Source organism: Alexandromys fortis, unplaced genomic scaffold (assembly GCF_014885135.2).
Source record: "Alexandromys fortis isolate MF-2015 unplaced genomic scaffold, M_Fortis_MF-2015_v1.1 scaffold_128, whole genome shotgun sequence".
In the NCBI taxonomy this organism is placed as follows: domain Eukaryota; kingdom Metazoa; phylum Chordata; class Mammalia; order Rodentia; family Cricetidae; genus Alexandromys; species Alexandromys fortis.
In genome coordinates, this window is record NW_026068012.1 from 1105981 (window position 1) to 1127533 (window position 21553).

The 21553-nt window shown below is 40.4% G+C and overlaps 1 protein-coding gene across 3 annotated transcripts in view; it reads left to right on the forward strand.

The window, feature by feature from the left end:
- Nucleotides 1-21553, forward strand: part of Dyrk1a (dual specificity tyrosine phosphorylation regulated kinase 1A) — a 116005-nt gene that overhangs the window by 85485 nt on the left and 8967 nt on the right. For 2 of the 3 annotated variants that reach the window (XM_050162140.1, XM_050162139.1), the window contains exons 4-10: nucleotides 730-849; nucleotides 2734-2922; nucleotides 5110-5257; nucleotides 8599-8885; nucleotides 10825-10971; nucleotides 13327-13467; nucleotides 20679-20985. In XM_050162140.1, the coding sequence (XP_050018097.1) occupies nucleotides 730-849; nucleotides 2734-2922; nucleotides 5110-5257; nucleotides 8599-8885; nucleotides 10825-10971; nucleotides 13327-13467; nucleotides 20679-20985 (1339 nt within the window). The remainder of the gene's footprint in view (nucleotides 1-729; nucleotides 850-2733; nucleotides 2923-5109; nucleotides 5258-8598; nucleotides 8886-10824; nucleotides 10972-13326; nucleotides 13468-20678; nucleotides 20986-21553) is intronic. The other variant, XM_050162141.1, reaches the window with a different exon arrangement.

The following is a 21553-nucleotide window of genomic DNA, read 5'->3' on the forward strand; positions in this document are numbered from 1 at the left end:
ATCCAGGGGTGTTAGAGCCGTACTTCTTCAGCAGCCAACACTGGAATATTGGAATCTGCTGGTTTAGAAGCTGTAGGCTAGTTCAGTAGCTAGGTGTGTCTTTATCTGCCTGTTGTAAACCAGTCAGACTTTAGAAATAATTCAGAAACAGAAATGGTCCTAGGACTAATGTAGAGTAGAGAAGGCGTGGAGGGGGAGGGGCTGGAGAGATGGCTCAGTGGTTAAGAGCATTGCTTGTTCTTCCAAAGGTTCTGAATTCAATTCCGGGCAACCACATGGTGGCTCACAATCATCTGTAATGAAGTCTGGTGCCCTCTTCTGGCCTGCAGACATACACACAGACAGAATAGTGTATACATAATAAATAATTTTTTTTTTTTTTTTTTAAAAAGAGAGTAGGTGTGTGGGCAGGATCGCATGTCTCCAGGATCATGACTGCACCTACCTGGAGTTCACTGTTCAGGGGAATGGAATCCAATCATAGATGTCTGGCGTGGTATCTTCTAATTTTATATATTTGCTTCAGAAGTTGTTTTCCTTAGAATCCAACTAAAAGAAATAACTTTGAGAGTGTATAGTCTAATAGTTTAATAGTGTTTTTGTTGTTTTTGAGAGAGGCTTGACAGGTTATGGTAGAAGAGCCTCTCCTAGGTTACAGTGACTAGATTATGGTAGAGGGTGTTAACAGCTGCAGTGTAGTTAAACTGCTAGTCTCTCTGTCTATTTAAGGTGATGCCTGACATTGTCATGTTACAGAGGCGGATGCCCCAAACCTTTCGTGATCCAGCAACTGCTCCTCTGAGAAAACTTTCTGTCGACTTGATCAAAACATATAAGCATATTAATGAGGTAAGAGTATTGATTTACTGTGTCATTTATATTTTCACTAGAACAGGGGACAAGTATTTTGTTTCCTCTTTAGGCATCTAAATACGTTTTATTTCTAATAATTGTAATATGAGTATTATGAATTTTAATAAGTTAATGATTTATATATAGCATAATTACAATTATATAAAATTTATTAACAAGAACTACAGATGAGAACACTGTTGATGACTTCCTCTTTCCAAAGTATATTTCATATGCTGAATTATTTCTATAGCTTTTTCTCAGAGGAAGAGAGGGGAACAAACAACTAGAAAAAGCATGGAGTAGACTTTTGCTTAAATTTTCATATATATACATATATGTATATATTTTTGTTATTTGTATTTGTTTCTGCTTTGGTCCTGATGCCAGGACTTTATGTGAGATGTATTGAACATTAAAAGGACCTGCTTTATTTGAACTAATTATATTTTTGTCATGTCTTTTGCATTCCCCCCAAATTTATTTGTTTGCTTGTTTGTTTGCTTCTTTATGAGGCAGGATCTCACTCTGTAACCTAGGCTGGTCTTGAACTCGAAACAGTCCTCCTGCCCCAACCTGCTGAGTGCTGGGATTACAGAGCTATGTGTGTTCTTTTATCTCTGTCTTTCCATGGTAAGATATTCAAAAACTTTCATTGAAAAACAGGATTTTTTTTAAAAGCACATTGAATTTTTTTTTTTTTTTTGTAACCTGGCTTGTTGCCACTAAAAATTATTTTCTGGTGTTTGGACCTTTTCTCCTTGATTGCCATTTGCTTCTGGCCTCAACTCTAGTTTTAGAACTGATTGTTAAGAGAATTTTAGAGCCGTGAGGAAGAGGCCATGCTTCCCCACTGGAGCCTTTCCCACTGAAGGCTTATCTTCTGCTGTCTCTGCAGCCACTTTGCCAAGGAGGGGTTCTTAGGTCTGTAGAAATGTGACAACAGTTCAGTGCATTAGTGCTTCGCAGAGTTTCAAGAGAAAATTAGAAAGCCTCAGTGGACATTCCTGAGGTGGGTTCTGTACACATTTTGTCTATTATACCTTGTGATTATCCGGAAATATCTGAGACATTATTTCTCACAGTGTATCAATGTCAGTTTGTTAACGTGATGAATTGTTAGCAATCCCCGGTTAAACTGTTGTTAATAGCATCTTTGTTGAAGCTCGTTTATCAGATGTCCTGTCACAGTGCATCAAGGTACCAATTTCTTGGGATATTATTGTTGTCATCCCAGTAGCTTTAAGAACTAAAGTGTAAGAAACTCAGGTTCAAGAAAATAATTCAGTTCGTGATTGACCACAAAGGCTTAAGGGATTGGCAGGGAGGTGGTGGACAGAATGAACGTGTGGCTTTCATCGGTCAGTAGATTATTCTGGACATTGAAATTGGATGGCTTTAGTAAAACATCAATTCATTGATATTTAAAACTTTCATTTTAAAAATCTTTTGCTGTAAGATTAAATATCAAATTGGTACTAACTGGAGAAGAAGACATGAAAGACATTGAAAGTCAGAGGGAAAAAACTTACTTCTTTCGTTTGGAGTTCATTGTATTTCTAAAATCTGTGTGATCTTACTGTATATAAATTATGCCATACATTAACAAAAGCGTACTTGAGGGATTTTGATTATCTGTTAATGGGATATATTAGACCAATCTCTTAATAATTCTTATTTATAAACGGTATCTCTGCAGTACAACATTGGATTTCACTGTGGACATCTCTCTCGCTTTCAACTGCAGAAAATCTTTGTTTTGCATTTTTTATTAAAAAAAGTTGTTTATCAATTTTATACTGATTTTTTGGGAACATACTTTTCAAACATATCCTCAACAGTGACCTAAGTCACAGTTAACCCTGTGTGTATTTATTTCAGGTTTACTATGCAAAAAAGAAACGAAGACACCAACAAGGTCAGGGAGACGATTCCAGTCATAAGAAGGAGCGCAAGGTTTACAACGATGGTTACGATGATGATAACTATGATTATATCGTAAAGAACGGAGAAAAGTGGATGGATCGCTATGAAATTGATTCCTTGATAGGCAAAGGTTCATTTGGACAGGTAATTTAATAGAGAAAGCTTAATTTCATTAGTTAAAATTTTTATTGAATCATGACAGTATATTCGTAGTAACACACTTTTGCTAGTAATAAAATTGATGTGAAAAGTATGTATTTAAATATTTAGATGATCATAATTCTCCAGCCCTAAAAATCCCTTTTATTTTTATAAATGTTTCTTTGGCTGCTGTTTACTTTTAGCTGGTGGCTAAAGTGATAAATTTAAACTGTTGATAGTCAGAGTCAACCTCTTCTGTCCCTTCGCTCAGTCTAGCAGGTCTTCCTTGTAGAGTTTGCGCCTCTGTCTGCTCAGAGTCCTGCGGCAGCATAGCACGCACTCTCCTCTCCCTGGGCTGGGGCTTAATGCATATGCTGGCTGGTCTAACCACACCAACCTTGGATGCAGGCATATGGGCTTCAGAATTCCTTTTTCTTCCCATACCCCAGCAGTTAGTGCGCTAAGGACTCTATTTGGGGTAACGAGTAACTGGACCTGGCCTTGGTTATTGTTGCCCTTCTCTGCACCTAGGATTCTCCTGTCCTGTCACATTGTACTCACCCAGGATTGCTCACTCCCTCCTCACTGTTTCTGTCTTTGGAAACAGTCTGCATAGGTAGCAAGTTGTTTCCTGTTTGAGCGTCCTAAGTTTTGGGGTCACAGCCTCTTATTGAACTTATCTCTCTGGCTACTCCCACCCGGCTCTTCTCCCGCCTCACTGAGTCACTGAGCTCTTTTGGTTAGAGATGTGATTTATTGTTCATGCCATTCATCTTGCTAGATAATTCCATGCAATTCAAACCTACTTTTTACTGAGTACAATAAAATGGGGATCAAAATGGCTTTTTGTGAAATTTGTTTTTGCTTTGTTGATTAAAAACAAGCAAGCAAATTGTAGAACTGGGTGTGGTGGCACATGTCTACAATCCTAGAACATGGGGGGTAGGGCAGAAGTATCAGGAGTTTAAGTTGATGTTCTGTGACACAGTGAGTTTGCAGCCAGCTTGGGGTATATAAGACCATGTCTTAAAAAGAAGTACATACTGATGTTACTTCTCTGAGCCTTGAGAGAAAGCAGAATATATTCTTTTAACTAGTGAAGTAATATTCATGTGTCAAATTGTGCTAAGGACAGAAGTATATTGTCCACCTTAGCAGCCATAGATCGAATAGAATAATGCACACACATGCTGTGGCCTCCAGCTATGTGGACACTGGTATCTCTGCTTCTTGTATGACTTGAAGCAGATCTGTCACAAAAGTCCTCCTGAGTCAAGGCTTCCTGACCCAGTGATGGTCAGTCTTCTCTCTGGCATCTTTTGAGATTCTTCCAACTCCAGACCTTTTGAATATGGTCAAATATATCCAAAGCCATTGCCTCTCAGACTGTATGTCATATTACAAATGTGTGATGCATTAATCAGGTCCAGGACATCTTCTCATTATGACATTCTCGTCATCATACTTTATTGGTGTCTTAAACGAATTCTTCTAATATGAGAAACTAATTTAGAACTAGAAAATTGGTTTCTGAGAAGTATTAGAACATTTTATGTATTCTTAGGATTATATCGATGTTTTTCTACATAAAAGAATAGTTGAACTGGAAGTGGTGGTACATGCCTTAAATCCAGAACTGGAGAGATAGAGACAGGGAGATCTGTGAGTTTGACACCAGCTTAGTCTACATAGGGAGCTCTAGGCTAGCCAGGGTTTTACAGTGAGACCCTATCTCAACAACAGCAAACAGCAACAACAAAAACACAGTAGTGTTGAGTGAGTTGTCTTATTTAAAAAAATTTATATATATATATATACATACATACATACATACTCACATATATATGCACATACTTATATACAGTACATGTACACATTTGTTGTAAGAAAGAGTAAAGATTAAAGTCAGAATTCATCAGGAATCAGGCTGTTTCTGAAGGAGGAAAGCAGCTCCAGTTTTGTTGCAGTTGTCTGGTCTGTCACTGTCTAGATACTGTCAGGGGATATAAGAGGAGACTCAGTTCTGAAGGAGGATTTCACTTGCGAGTAGAAGCAACTGTTACTTAGAATTAGAAACATCAGAGGAATGTACAATTAAAGAAGAGTTAAGTAGATACACAGTATGGCGAAACACATGTAAACTGTAACATTGTTACTAATGACACTGAGGATTACTTTTCTTTTTTGTAGGTTGTAAAAGCCTATGATCGAGTGGAACAAGAATGGGTTGCCATTAAGATCATAAAGAACAAGAAAGCGTTTCTGAATCAAGCCCAGATCGAAGTGCGGCTGCTTGAGCTCATGAACAAACACGACACTGAGATGAAATACTACATAGGTAAAGGCTGCTTCCATACCCGACGCCAGTGTGTTTCATTGTCACACCATCTTCCTGAGGGAAACAGAAGCAGGAAAGCCAAAGACATTCTAATTACAGCTTTCATCCTTTGAAAAGATGTATGTGTGTACATATGTGCATGTATGCAGGTGTCTGCAGAAGCCAGAGGCATCTGATCCCTTTGAGCTAGAGTTAGTTTTGAAGCTGTCTGATGTGGGTGCTTGGTCTCTGGGGTCTCCTGGAGCGTACCCACCCCTACTCACTGAGCCATTTCTACAGCCTACCACTTTCATATTGTTTTAAAAATATCAGTGCTGATAAAGCACTGTCATTTTGTTCACTCGCAAGAAAAACATGCCACCAAGTTCACAGCTCTGGGAGATTGATCTCTTCTTTAGCCACACGTGTGACCACAGACTTTCATACATCCACATAAATAGAAATGAGCGTTTCTTCCACTCTGACAGAGAATCGGTGGATGGGAGTGCCCCTGGACCTGTAACCTATGGCGGGGTATGCTTCTAGACAGTCTCAAGGAAAGGGTTGTGTGTGAGCAGCAGTTAGCTGTGGGCTCAGATAAGAAAGGAAAGGATGAAGAGAGTCAAAAGAATTGGAGACAGAGTGCAGAGGCGCCAAAGCAGTTCTCCATGACGAGGGTTATTTCTTTCTCAGCGATGGTAACAATGTTGGAGCTGTGAGCTGAAATCACAGTTGGAATGGTGTCCCATGCAGTTGCCCATCCCACTGCTGTTCTGAACTATTGGATCGCATAAAATAATCCCAGCACCTCCCTTTATAAGAGACTGTTGTTACCTAGACTAATGACTTCATTCCCCCAGAAGTTTAGCCTCACTGTACTGTTAGGACTATTTCCAAGTAAAACAATATACCTACACCACACATTGTTTCTACGGCAAATGTTGAAGGGCCCAGTTTACCTCAGATTCTTGTCCATTTTAGCGTTTAGCTGCTGTGTAAGTTACTGGACACCCTGGTGTTTGACTGCAGACGTGCGCACAGGAGACGCAGCAGCATTCACATTAGCAGCACTTCACTGAAGACACAGTGTCACAGACAGAGCTGGGTTTCAGACGGGCATCACTCAGACAAGACGTGGGAGCACATTGTGGCTTAGTCCTACCACAGTTACCATATTGTGAACTTCAGATGGTTCAGACCATCCCGTCTGAGAGGTCCCTTACCCTGTTACAGAGAAAGGGCCGTGCCACTCACCTTAGTTTCTTCTCTGGAAATTGTTGGGCAGTCATTGATGTTACCAGCTGTGTCTTAGAACCTTTTCTCTTCACACTACTGAAATGCTGTTCACATGAGGTCTGTTTAGTGACCAGTAGCCTGGTTCTGTCCAGAGGACATCAAGGGATGCCTGAATTACAGAGCTCTCAGGACACGCTTAGTCCTCTTTTTGATTCTTGTGCCATGTGTTTTGGGTGTTGAGGTCCCTGTTTAAGAGTATGGAAAACTCTTAGTGACTCAGAACAGAACTGAGGATTCTGTTCCGGATGACAGCAGCAACAGGGGTGTTTACACGCCACGGTGTTGCTTGACCTGTACCTTCAATTAAAGGCTTAAGGTTTCTTTTTGATGGTACCATTGAATTCAAAGACAGTTAATGGATATAATTTATCCTGATGACCTCGTGTTTGAATTTTAAAACTACACTTGCCATATAGTATAACTTACTTTAATTGGCACAAGTAGTTGTACACCCTTTTCTCTACTGTGTGTATTTTAATGTATATTTGTCTACACAATGTTCAAGCCAGGATAAGCATTCATTATTGAAAGTATTTGAAATTATTTCCTGTGTTTGAGGCTCGCAGAGCATTCTTCTTTTTTATGGTCACCGTGTGCCACAAAGCATCAAAGTTTTGTTCTTTCTTATTAAATTGAAATCCATGAATCTTTCCCTATCCTTCCCTTTTACTCCTCTTCATAGAATATTTTTTTCTGGAATATTTAGTAACAACGGTCTGTTAAAAAGTATTTTCATTTAATATATTGGAGAAAATCTTAGTATTCTCCATTCTTTCAGAATCCCATCAGAAAGATCAGCACACAGACATATCTGTGTTTGGGTTTTCCTGCTAATGTCTCATAGATTCCCAGTGACTGAGTGGTTAACTAGAAGTGGGTAGATCTTTTATTGGCAGAACATTCTGGTTGCACAGCTTCTTGAACAGACTTTCACACTCACATTGGAATTTTGACTTAAGACATCTTTTGCATTCCTTTTGTGACTACTGCTTAATCAGGAGATTAAAATCCCCAGAGGGCCATGTCTGTGAGGTGTCAAGGAGCTGCTTTTAGTTTTAAACAGAACTTGTGAAGTGACTAAGAACAGACAGGAAACTTTGTAAGGACTGTTTTTATTACTTCACAGTGTCAAGGAGTGCTGTAGACGCCTATTTGTACCACATAGAGTACGTCTTGTGTGGGTTATCCCTCCTCTAGATTACTTACATCATGAGTGACCTAAAATAGTTATAGATGTCTACTTCTCAAGGCAGTCAGTCCAGGACTGTGCCAAGAAGGCTTAGTATCCATCGTGTGTTTTCTCCCACAATGGGTGTTTGACTCCTGTCATATTTTTCTGGCAATATCTGTAGAGACAGCTATTTTTGGGATACTAAAGAGTTATCTTAACCATTGTTGGCTAAGATGGCAGCAGCTGACTTACAGATGCTTTCTGACCTGGGACTGCTTGTGCTGAGGCTGCCTCCTTGAAGCACAGGTTTTTACTAGGGACCCTGTAGAGGCCGGCAGCACTCGCTGCCGTTGTCTGGACTGTCCCCAGTCATAGGCTGCTGGCTATTTCTTTCTGTGGTCGATCTGTGCTTCATAGCTGCCTAAAGTCCTGAGTCTTACACAAGACTTTTCTCAGCTTACTGAACATAATCAATCCATCAATCTTGAATTCCCAAGATCTTACTCGGCACAATTTCCAGACACCTGCTTCTGTTTATTTACCTAAAACACAAAAAGCAGACTGCTGTTCTTAGCCAGTTTCCAGAAAACTGCTTGCCAGTTACTCGTGAAAATGGCTATTAAACACACATTTATCCATTGACCAAAGCCAGTGGAGAGAGCTGTCAGATGAAACGGACACTGTCACAAACCAGTAGAACTTGCTTCTCTAACTTAGAATAGTGGTAGAAACTCTTAATAATCAGAAGAACAAGTTCTTAGTGCTGGGGCCTGATCTCCAGACTACCTTGCCTTCCACTCTGCACTGGATGGCAAAGTGTTGGAGAACACAAATAGATGTTAACTCTTACCTCACCATTATGCATAACTTATGTGAAATTTCTTTTCTCTTTCAGTGCATTTGAAACGCCACTTTATGTTTCGAAACCATCTTTGTTTAGTTTTTGAAATGCTGTCCTATAATCTCTATGATTTGTTGAGGAACACCAATTTCCGAGGGGTCTCTTTGAACCTAACACGAAAGTTTGCACAACAGATGTGCACAGCACTGCTTTTCCTTGCGACTCCAGAACTTAGTATCATTCACTGTGACCTAAAGCCTGAGAACATCCTCCTGTGTAACCCCAAACGGAGTGCAATCAAAATTGTTGATTTTGGCAGTTCCTGTCAGTTGGGGCAGAGGGTAAGTATCATTTTAGGACTTGTGAGTTACCAGTAGAATTAGGTAGGACAGTACAAATAGCTATTTAAAGCATTTTTTAAGCAATGTATTTATAGTTTGGAGGCAATTAGAGGATGGGTCCTTATCTTGAACATGTAGCACATCTGCTGATGTCTCTTTACAATCCAGATTGCAGTACTTGAAAAATACTGATTTTTTTTAAGTTAATATTAAAAATTGTGTTTTATGCTAAAAATTTTTAAGAAAGAGTAAGAGATAAAAGAAATATTAGGTGATTTATAGTTTCTAAATAGCGTTTTTAGTATAAAATTTGGGTAATTCTAACTTGATCTAGGTTCTTGAGTAAAATTATTTCTCTTATATAATCAAGATAAATAATACGTAGAGAGACAGAGACAGAAAGCCAGGAAAGCTAGGGCAACACAGAAAAGCCCTGTATCGAAAAGCAAAACAGAAGTAAATTTAGCTGGGTCAGGAAAGCAGGTTTTCTGCTGTGGGTGCTGGCCATGTGACGTCTGTGCCAATGGTGTTTTTTACATGCAAACAGAAGATCATGGTTATTTGCATAAAGGTATTGAAACTATTATTTTAATCTAACAACCAGATATTACTATTTTTATATTGGCATCCCCATTCTTTTCTTTCCAAGCTTGTGAAATTCCTATCTTGTCCAATTGTACCTAGGTTTTAAGTGGAGCAGGTTATTTATAGGGAAGGCATAGAGTCAGTTTGGTTAGCAGCTTATCTTTTATCATTTCTACACATCATTTTATAATAGCAAAGCTATGTAGTTGTGGAGATAATTTTTTAAATTGGATTAAGAACCAAAATGTACAGCCTCGAATGCTGTTGAAACGCCTTTAATCCCAGCACTTGGGAGGCAGAGGCAGGCGGATCTCTGTGAGTTCGAGGCCAGCCTGGTCTACAAAGGCAGTTCCAGGACAGGCTCCAAAGCTACAGAGAAACCCTGTCTCGAAAAATAAAACAAAACAAAACAAAACAAAACAAAACAAGAAAAGCCTAGCGTTGTTCCTGGTTGTAGGAGTAAAACACACTGTGAGTGGAAATACATGCCCACTGTGAGAGTAATTACAGTAGATTTTCCCCCTGTCTGCACAAACTGAGGTACCTTGCCCCTTTAGGCCCCTGAACGTTTAAGGGTTAAATTGTGCTGTGGTTACTTGGGAAATGCCTTCCATGGACGGCTGTGCTGCTCACAATCAGAAGGTGGCCCGAGGGCAAGGGTGCCCCTGGGCGAGGGTGCTCCGTGACTGGGGTAGAAAAACCTGGTGACCTGGATGGAATGCTGACAAACATTTCACAGTGTGAATACCGCATGTCTAAGACGTTTGGGACTAGAGTATTTGCTGGGGATCAAATCCAAACCCTTACCCATGCTGTGCAACTGCTCTCTACCACTGAGCCACGCCCCAGAGCAGGGGTAATTAACTTGGTTACTATTTCTCTTGACTTCTGAAGTAGGACCACATTACATGAAAGGGTCTGAGTTAACTTCCTATTTGGTTATTCCTTTGAAATGTTATTCAATTATATTCATAGTGTAATGTTGAGCTTTCCTGTTGCGGTGAGTAGTAGGGTTTTGTTGTTGGGTTTTTTATTTGTTTGGTTTTGGATTTTGGTTTTTCAAGACAGTTTTTTTGTAGCTCTTGTTTTATAGATACCATTTTTTTTCTTTTTCTTTTTCTTTTTTTTTTTTTTTTCGAGACAGGGTTTCTCTGTGGTTTTGGAGCCTGTCCTGGAACTAGCTCTTGTAGACCAGATTGTCCTCGAACTCACAGAGATCCACCTGCCTCTGCCTCCCAAATGCTGGGATTAAAGGCGTGCGCCACTGCAGTCCGGCTGTGAGTATTTTTAATCTGATGTTGAATACAAATAAACACAACATACAGGATTAATACTATTTTGAAATTTGTTTCAGATATACCAGTATATTCAGAGTCGCTTTTATCGGTCTCCAGAGGTGCTACTGGGAATGCCTTATGATCTTGCTATTGACATGTGGTCCCTTGGATGTATCTTGGTTGAAATGCATACTGGAGAGCCTCTGTTCAGTGGTGCCAATGAGGTATGTGAAGAATTGATGTGCAGCTCTGTTTCCATAGAGACAATGCCCTCTGAAAGTTGTCTTCATAGGACAGTGTCTGCTTAACAGCTTGATCACTTAGGTTTGAGGTCAGCTTGTCTTATTTTACACTCTTACAATTTCTCCTCTTTGTCAGTTATATAATGGTAGGTTTAGAATTCTGAACTGGTTATTAAGATAGTTAATACGTTAATGAAGGAGATAGTAAATTAGATTAGACATAGTGTTTTGTAGACATTTTGCAGGTTTAAGTACAGTAACAGAAAGCCTCAGTGTGTGGTGAAGATGAGGGCACCCTGAATGATAGTATGAATGCTGGTTAAGACCCTGAGAGTGGGGCACAGCACTGGGAGGGCAGTGCACAGCTCAGCCGGTAGATGCAGCCTGAATCTTTTCATATAAACTAGTAAGTCTAGGATTTTAGGGCCACAGAGACTGCAAGTCTGCAGGCTTTCTGTTCCTAAGAGATTCTGGAGGTGAGGAACAGTGAGCTCCCTGCAGAGCAGCTGAGCTTTTGTTTTTTTAAAATTACTTTTTGTAGAATTTTTTTTTTTTTTTTTTTTTTTTTTTTTTTTTTTTTTTTTTTTTTTTTTTTTTTGTAGAAAGCTGATCATTTAGGATCGTAATCTAAATTTTCATTTATAGAGTAAAACAAGAAAGTCCAAATGACTTTTGTCGGTGTTTTTTTTTTTGTTGTTGTGTTGAGATCTTGTCATGTTACCTAAAAGCTTCTACATTTAGTTTTAACTTCAGCTCATGAAGCAGTTAGAAGCAACTTTGATAATACTTGTTTTTATTTGAATTTAAATAATTTAACCTGGGGCTGCAGAGATGGCTCAGAGGTTAAGAGCACTGACTGCTCTTCCAGAGGTCCGGAGTTCAATTCCCAGCAACCACATGGTGTCTCACAACCATCTGTAATAAGATATGGTGTCCTCTTCTGGCCAGCAAGCATACAGACAGACAAAACACTGTATATATAATAAATAAATAATTTAACCTACAATTTCTAACTTTCTTGGGATTAAACAGTATTAGCATCAGTTGGGAGTTTAGTGGCTTCCCATTTTTCTCATTGTCAAAACCAAAATTCTTTTGTGTTTGATATTCTCCTGTCCCTTTGTGCCAGCTCTCTTCGGTGACCCTTCTGCCCTTTCACCCTGCTCCCCTGACTCAGCCCACAGTCTTTCTCTGGTCCACTGAAAACACCAACCACCACCCCTGCCTGGCCCTTTACACTTGTTCTTCCTGTCTTAATGCACTGGTTCCCAGATGGCACTGCAGACTGTGTTCTCAAGTCAGCTTCCCAGTGGAGCCCCCTGATGCCTACTCAGCTGCTCTGACCCTTTCCCCACCTTCTTTCTTGTCCTCTGTGCTCAGACTGCTGTTATGATCTCTCTTCTTCCTCCTAGCTCTGCATCTTTTAATTCTACCAGCAATATTTGTGAAAAAAAGATTACATCTGTATGGGTAGAGAATTGGTTGGTCAAAAACTATTCCAGGCATGTCTTTTCATTGCTAGAAATTGTCTGTGAGATGGGAGAGTACAAATGTCTGAATTTGAGTTTTATTATACCTGAGATTATTTATGTCTTAACTTTGAAATACAGTCTTTAGGCTGATTGAATCACAGTGTAGCTGTTACTGGTAAACCAAGTCTAGCATAGCAGGAATATCACCTTTCTTTGTGTAAGGATTCCCTCAACAGTGAGGTGTAATGACTTTTTCTAGTATTTGTAATTATAAGTAATCTAGACAAGATCTGACGTATAGGAGGATGCACATAAATTACATGCATATATTCCTTTTATACAACAGATCTGAGTACCCATGGATTTGGGCATCCATAGGGTGGGAGCCGAGTTGTTTCTACCCAGAATCAGTTCCTTATGGCTTGACTACATTTCTAGTTGGCCTCTTCCCAAACAGGATTTTTTTCTATTTGCTTTTCTGTGTTCTGTCACTACGCATGATTCGTGCATAGTTTTCATTTAAACAGTTATTTAATTAATGCCTATATGTTAGTACAATTTTGTTTTTGGCTATATAGACACTTAAAACTTCCCCCACCCTGTCTTAGTGTTTCCATTGCATCTGAGTCCCAAGGCTCACTGTAGATTTGTGTTTTTAGTTGTTGATTATCTGCTTTCCCTTCTGCTGAGTGTGTAGCCCATGAGGGCAAAAATGGATCACATCTAGTGGTTTGACTGCGTACTCAGTGTCCAGAAGAGGGCCTTGCACAGGGTCATGTGCAGCTGACCTAGGGAGGAAGTGACAAGCAGAAGTGAATGAATATACAGTTGAAATTACATGTTTTGTTTTTGTTTTTTAATACAGGTAGATCAGATGAATAAAATAGTGGAAGTTTTGGGCATCCCACCTGCTCATATTCTTGACCAAGCACCAAAAGCAAGAAAGTTCTTTGAGAAGTTGCCCGATGGCACTTGGAACTTAAAGAAGACCAAAGATGGAAAACGGGTAAAAATAGGGGTACACTTGTTGTTGGAGGGGGCTTCCTTTCTCTCCCCACCTCCTTTTTTTCTGTCTTTTTTCCTCATCAGGGAGCCATATCATAGCTCCTTGAATTTACTTGACAACAATATTATAACTAATAATTAAAAGATGGTATTTTGATCAGTTGAGTGTTGTTGATCTGAACTGTGTACGTGGGCCAGTGTTTGCTTGATGGTCAGGATTGTTTGGGCTGTGATGGGAGCATGCTCCTGTCTGCTGTATTTGGAGACAGCTGGTGAAGCTGGAGTGCTTCTGTCCATCATACTGAATCAGGACGTTCACAGCTTGCACACAGCAAGTCAGAAGTACAGTCAGTAATTTTTTTAAGTGTTGTTTTTGTTTTGAGGCAGAATTTCTCTATAGCTTTGGAGCCTGTCCTGGAACTCACTTTGTAGATCAGGCTGACCTCAAACTCACAGAGATTCACCTGTCTCTGCCTCCCAAGTGCTGGGATTAAAGGTGTGCACCACCACCACCCTGCTGAAAAAAATGATTTTTAGGCAGTTTGTGCTGTTTTCTCAGGGATATGAACCGACAGTGGAGTTCAGGTTCCCAGCTCAGTGCTTGAGATAGCACGGTGTTTGCGTCTTCTAAACAACGATAGATCTGACGCCTGTTTCAGAGGCCCAACAATATTAATTTTTAGAGTAAATGATACCAAATTCCCATCTCGATTTTATATCTAGTCTAGTTTGGGCTTTATCAAATGAAAAGAATGTGCAGATACATAATTAAAGTTGTTATATACATGTTAGCTTTTGGTTGTAATTCTGGGTTTTTAATAGTTAACTTTTTTCTTTAGTTCTTTTATCCTGTATTTAGTGATGCTGCCACCAGGTGTCATCTTTAGGGAACTGAGGTGTTTTAATTCACATTTACTTGGTCGTAAAGCCTTTTAATGTCTAGTGATTTTTGTTGTTGCTTTTTTTTCCTAAAGTTTTTTTATTCATATGTGTTTTTCTGCATATGTATATGTGTATGTTTACAGAGGCCTTATGGTGACATCGGATCTCATTGGGTTTTGGAATAATTAGCTTCCCAGTGTAGTGCTGGGAACCAAACTCTGGTCCTTGGAAGAATAGCAAGAGCTCTTAACCCAAGCTCTTTGAGCTCTTTGACCCTATTATGTTGTTGTTTTGAATTTTTTTTTTTTTTTTGGGTTTGAGACAAGTCTTATGTAACGTAGGCTGACTTTGAACTTGCTGTGTAGCTGAGGTGCTAGGTAAGCACTCCCAACTGAAATATCTCCCCAGCTCCAAATGATGTTTACAGTACTTGGAGATTTATATATGGTTTTTATCCCTGTCATAACTGGTTTGCAGCTTTTTGCATTCTGCCTTGCTCTCTAATTGTAGGCCATCAGCCTCCAGTTCCTCAATTATACCTGCGACTTCATTCCTGTACATGTTGTAAAAGCCGTCTCTAAATACAGGCACCCTGAGTCTCTTCCATGTATGTCCATAGTTTATCATTCCCAGCCCATCTTCCTGTGACAGAACTGGAGTAGAACGTCCTCAGTCTGACTAGTGTTCCAGGTAGATCTGCTTCCATGTTTGTTCTGCAGTCCAGTCTACTGCCATCTTTTTATTTTAAACTTACCCCCCTTAAATAAAACATTCTTCCCATTCAGTTTTTCCAGTCTCTGTCATTTTAAATTAAGGAGCTGGTTCGTCAGCTATCATTTCTCCCAAATTGAGCTATGATTATTATTGTGTATTGGTTATTAGAGGCATTTCATAAATTAGTATATCTTATTTCTTTGTGAATCAAATCTTAGCATACACTTTAATACCCATTAATTAACTGTAAATTCAATGAGACTTCCCAGTCAAACTTAGTGATTGACTTATTTCTCTTTAAGCAAAGCAACAGCATCTGCAATCAGCTGGTCATCTGTGGGGGAGGAGATAGCAAAAATTCAAACACTGTCATTGCGTAATTTTTCAACTTTCATATTTCAGAAGCCCATATTCCAAGGTTTAAATGGAATCTCTACTAGTTACTTTTGTATTGCTATGATAAAACACCATGACCAAGGCAGCTTAGAGAAGGAACTGTTCTTTTGGGCTTAAAGTTCCAGAGGGTTCTTGTCCAGAATGGCTAGGACAACATGGCAACAGGTGGCAGACTGAAGAGGTCACTTCTTCAGCACAGTCAGGAAGCAGAGAGCAAACAGGAATGGTATGTGGCTTTAAGCTTGAACTCCTACCCCAATAGCATACTTTGTCTAGCAAGGCCACATATCCAAAATCTTCACAGACCATGAGCCTATGGGAAACATTCTCATTCATATCACCAAAAATGCACATTTAACTGTAGTTCTCTTCTGTAGTGGACACAGATGCACAAATCTTGCTATTTTATTGAAGCATAATTTATTTGTAATAATATGTGCATAAGTGTTGAGTTTGCATTCACTATCTAACATAGAATATAGAGTAGTATCACAAAGTCCCACCTTGTGTTCTGACTCTGTCTTGTTCGTCTGATTTCTGCTGCAGGTGGGATTAATCAATAGGTATACTTCATAAAAATGACAGTCTGTGCTATGGCCACCTAACATGTTAACCTTGCTGCTCTGACTTACAGAAGAAAGGGAGGTTTCGTTTGCAGTTTGTGGGTGCCATTCACTGTAGCAGGGAGAGCTTGACAGAAGGAACAGGAGCTGGGTCTCACCTGTACTTGCAGTCAGGAAGCAGAGGGGTGGATGCTGATGCCCAGCTCTTGTCTCCTTCTATTCCTTCTGGGACCCTGGTCTTGTGGATTGTTACTCCTCACACTTGGATAAGTTTCTCCTTCTCAACAAAAACAATGTAGAAAACTTTGACAGCTGCATCTAGAGATTTATTTCCATGGTGATTGTTAAGCTCTGTCTAGTTGACAATGAAGATTAAGAATCACACTTAGTAAAATAATATTTTGGGGGAATTTTATATTGTTCATCTCAGGTCTTAATTCATATTATTGCTTCATGGTATTTCACTGACTATACTGTAATTTATTATCTGTCAGTAAAGTTTCTGTTTATACATAATTAAGGACTAATTGATTAAGGCTAGTGAGAACACCACACATCTTTTTTTTTTTTTTTAATGGTGGCATTGTCTCAGACTAGAGTTGCCAGAGTGTAGGGCCTATGTGTGTTTATCATCATCAGGCAATATTCCATAGAGCTTCTTTCAGTTTTTTCTTACTCTTCAGAAGGGTCCTTACTCATGCTGGGAGTGAGGCCTTCGTTGCCTGTCAGCCTCTTTCCCGTGCAGTGCTGGCTTACTCCTTTCTAAACATGCTCTTTTTGGATGCCAGTGAGACGTGTGTTAGGAAACACCTGTAATAGTTGATGCTGTTGTTCAGATCTGTAGAGCTTTATTTTCTAATTCCCGAGTTAGTAAAAATTTGCTTTATAGGTGTTTTCTCCTGAAATTCCTTTGGATTTTCCCTTAACTTTGCTGTGGTTCATCTTGAATTCATTTTTGAGCATGGAATAATGTGAAGGGGGCAGTGCTGAGCATCATTTGCTGACAGTTGCCTTTTCCTATTGAGCTAATTTGCTCCTTTTTTTTTTTTTTTTTAAACAAAGCTTATTCACCTTTTATGTTTGCACATTTGGGCTGTTTTCCAGTGCCCTGTCCCTATACTAGCTGCGCAGTGTGGATCACTGTCTCCTTAGTGATTCCTGACTGCAGGCAGTGCAAGCCTTCCAGGAATCAGTCCACATTCTAGGTTTTTTCTTTCTATGTCAAATCTGAAAACAAGCTTGTATTCGAATGTCAGGTCCTGCTAGAAATTGCACTGATACTCCATTTTAAACCTTGTCACAGGCCATTTCTGCATCTACAGAGATGATCATGTGATTCTCCCACCCCCCCTCCCCCCGACTGAATTTGTTAATTGACTTGGGAACGTTTACCCTAACCTGTAATGAAGCACACTTGGCCCTGGCATTCTCTGGTGCAACATTGAGTTCAACTTCCTGATCTCGTCAGCGTGTTCCAGTGTGTCCTGACGTAGCTTGTGACTTCTCTAACTCAACAGTGATCTTGTTAGCCATTTCAAATTATTTGAGAATTTTCTAGACATGTTAACTCATCTCTAGCTCAGTAGCACTGTGGTTTAAAATGTGATTTCATTCATTTAAAATTTATAGTCTGGTTTTATAACCTAGTATGCAAATCTGTCTTGGTGATTCTTTCTTGTGTATTTGATAAAAATTATACTTTGTTTTAGTCGTCTGTAGGGTGATTGTGTGTTTCTGTCAATAGTGTTAGTTGCATTTCTAGCCACTAATAAATACCTGGTGGAAAGCAACGTAGAGAGGAAAGAAGACTCCTTCAGGTGCATTGTCTGCAAGGATGCAGTTCTTCAGGTTGTGGTAGCTCACTGTCAGCCGAGCTCTAGATTAGCATGTCCCACCTCAGGAATATGGTCTGCCTCTTCTCGATTGCATGGTCTGTGAAGAAAGTCAGTGTTTGTTCTTAGTGCTGTGCATTTGTGATATGGTTTCCTTTTCCTTCAGGGTGATTAAAACACTTGATCTTTGTACCTGATTATTATGTACTTACATAATTTTTTAAATTATTCTCCTTAGAGTGTATTGAGATTCTTGGGCTTGTGGTGCTTAGATATCATCAGACATTTGCTTTGCTTGGTCTTACTGTCTTCTCCAATTACACACATGGTTGTCAGTTAGTGTTAACCTGAGATTGCTTTCTCTGGTGTGATGGGTGGGTTGCTTGCCTTAGCACAGGATAACAGGCCTGCTTGGACCGTCTGCAGTATGGGAGTGCAGTAGTATATACCTTGCTTTTGTGTTTTGAATTTTGATAATATCTTTGCTCTGTGTTTTTGGTTACCATTAATTTTCTTAACCATGGCTCCTCAGTACTCTGAATCCCAATCTGTTGTTAGCTCACATTGGGCGCCATTTGTAGAAGGAGCTGCGGGCAGGCCTACTTTTTGTCCCACCTGGCTCCCACATGGTTAGCTTTTCACCCAAAACAACACCACACAAACTGTATTCTTTTAAACACTGCCTGGCCCATTATCTCTAGCCTCTTCTTGGCTAACTCGCATATCTTGATTAACCCATTTCTAATAATCTGTGTAGCACCATGAGGTGGTGGCTTACTGGGAAAGATTCAGCATGTCTGACCTGACTGATGGCTGGCTCCATGGCATCTGCCCTGCAGTGGAGAGGCATGGCGTCTGCCTAACTTTCCTTCTTTCCAGCATTCTGTTCTGTTTACTCCACCCACCTATGTTCTGACCTATCAGGCCAAGCAGTTTCTTTGTTAATTAACCAATGAAAGCAACAGATATACAAAAACCTTCCCACATCAATGGAGGCTAAAGAAATAGGTGTCAGTGACATGCTTCCCTTGTAAGCACAAAGACCAGAGTTCGATCCCCAGAATCCACCTAAAGCAAAAAGGCCAGACATGATGGTATACATTTTTGTCTCTGCTGGGAGGCAGAGATAGGGATGTCCCAGGGGCTTCCCGGCCAGCCAGTCTGATCTGCATGGTGAGTTCCAGAGCAACGACAGATGCTGCTTAGAAGAAGAAGAGAAAATGACACTTGAGGTTCTGTTGGCCTCTGCCCATGAGCATACAACACCCAGATGTTAAGCAAGTTCTTCACTTCCGATAATGTTTCAGTTTAAAATTTGTATTTGTCTTCATTTTTTATGAATACTTTTCCTCTTCTGAAATCCCATCTATATACATGGTTGTCTACATTTTCAACTGTATAACTTACATTCACTGCCTGCCTGCCTGCCAATTTTACTGCCTGAGCCATTTATCAGTATGGATTTATTGGTAACCCATTTCCCTCACTAAATTATGGACTCCACTGTTTGTTTCTATAATTTTTAAAATATTTCTGTATTTGAGGAAAGTTGAGATATAAGTGTCGTTTCCTTTGAGAAGCAGACATATCTTGTACACAGTAGGATAGGGCTGACATTAGCTGAATCTGGGTGTTGGATTTTTGACTCAGGTTTATGTACCATGAGAGGAGGCTCCTTCCAGCATTGTTTATTCATGGCTGCAGGAGTCTCTAGAGCTCTGTCCACGCTGCCATTCACCAGCAGCCCGACCTCTTCCACCTTCTCTGTCTGCCCACGTGTGGCTGAATTGTCCTTGCTCATTGCCCGGTGTGCTGTCCTCTTTCCACTCCAGGGCTGCTAGGGTCTGGGTTGTGGTCAGTGGAAGAGCACTTGCCAAGCACGCGCATTTGTGATTTGTCCTGATGCTTGACTTTGAACAACCATCTGAAGAATCCCACACTATCACTCCAAGTCCAATGATGTTGTTGTGACCTTGACGTTTGTAGAGAGCTGGAAGCTGACACTGCTGCACTTTGCCAAATAACTGTCAGGAAAACCCACTGTGTCGTTAACCAGCTCCTGAGCCATGCTGTAAGAGAAGACTGGTGCTTTCACTGTGTCCGAGCAGGTTGGCATAGCCAGTGCTTCTGTACTCTGAGCCACCATCAGGGATGCAGTGCAGCGTGTTCTCAGGTACACAGCCAGCCTGGCTTTGTGCTGGACACCATTTATCTCAGTTCCACTACTTGGGAGGCAGAGGCAAGTCTTTCTGTGATTTCTGTGAGTTTGAAGTCAGCCTGGTCTATGTGGTGAGTTGTAGGCCAGGCAAGACTACATTCCTAGACCCTGTCTCAGAACAAACCTAGGTACAGAGTAGAACAGGTCAGAGTCCATATTTCTCTGCAAAAAACTTCACAGTGATTGTATTTGTGGCTTTTCTGTGTCATTCTGTGTGTTTACTCCTTTGTTTGCTTCTTACACAAACTTGAAAAACAAGTATCATGTTCCTGGGTGAAGTAGTACAAACCCGACTCTAGGCCGGCCATCGTCTACTTGCCCTGGGTCTTCGAAGTTGTGCAAGCCCAGCCTAGGCCAGCCATCATCTGCTGGTCACGGAGCTGCACCGACCTTCGTAGTCGTTTTTGTGTTCTCAAAACTGTATTGGGTTTCCGTAGCCATGTGTGTCTAAGTGTTGTATGCAGAAGTAGGGGGTGGCTGACTGTCTCAGTGATTGTCCTTCCTCACAAAGCCTTGTACCCATGAGCGCCTCAGACATTGGAGTGAATCGTGTAGGTGTCACATCTCCCACCGACTTTGGAGACAATTTTTGTTTTCTCTTTAACAGGAATACAAACCACCAGGAACCCGGAAACTTCATAATATTCTCGGAGTAGAGACAGGAGGACCTGGCGGACGGCGTGCTGGGGAATCGGGTCATACTGTAGCTGACTACTTGAAGTTCAAAGACCTCATTTTAAGGATGCTTGATTATGACCCCAAAACTCGGATTCAACCTTATTATGCCCTGCAGCACAGTTTTTTCAAGAAAACAGCGGATGAAGGCACAAACACAAGTAACAGTGTGTCTACCAGCCCTGCGATGGAGCAGTCCCAGTCCTCAGGCACCACCTCCAGCACATCGTCCAGCTCAGGTCTGCCATCTTACTGCAGGGCTTGCTCGCACGTGCTTTCTGTTTGCTTACTAGTGTGGGTTCTTTTAGAGTATTGATAAACTAAGTTTTTTAAATTTTGTAATGGGTGACAAGGATTATTTTCCTTAACCCTGTTCTTTGCAAGTATGTGACTCTTGAGTTTGCTCACCTGTAAACACCACCCTCCTGGGTAGATAGTAGCAGATCCAGCCCTTATCATGTGGTAATTGTCACCTGACAGTTGGAAGCAAAGCTACTTAATAGCCAAAATTATAAATGGGTTTTAAATGGAGTTATTTTTCCATATCTTTGAATTTTTTTGTGGCTGAGGCAAATGACTGAGGTGAACTTAGCTGTATTATGGCTGATATGGGAAGATGTTTTCTGAGCTCAGTAACGTGATGTAGTTCAAGTTAGTACTATAGCTTGAACGTTTCATGTGTCTTTATATGCGCTGTGCAGTGCATTTATGAGTGTGCATATGTGTACACCTAAGATCACACATGGAGACAGGAGTCTCACTGCACCAAAGGCCTGCTGTGTGAGCCAGGTTCCCTGTCTCCTGACG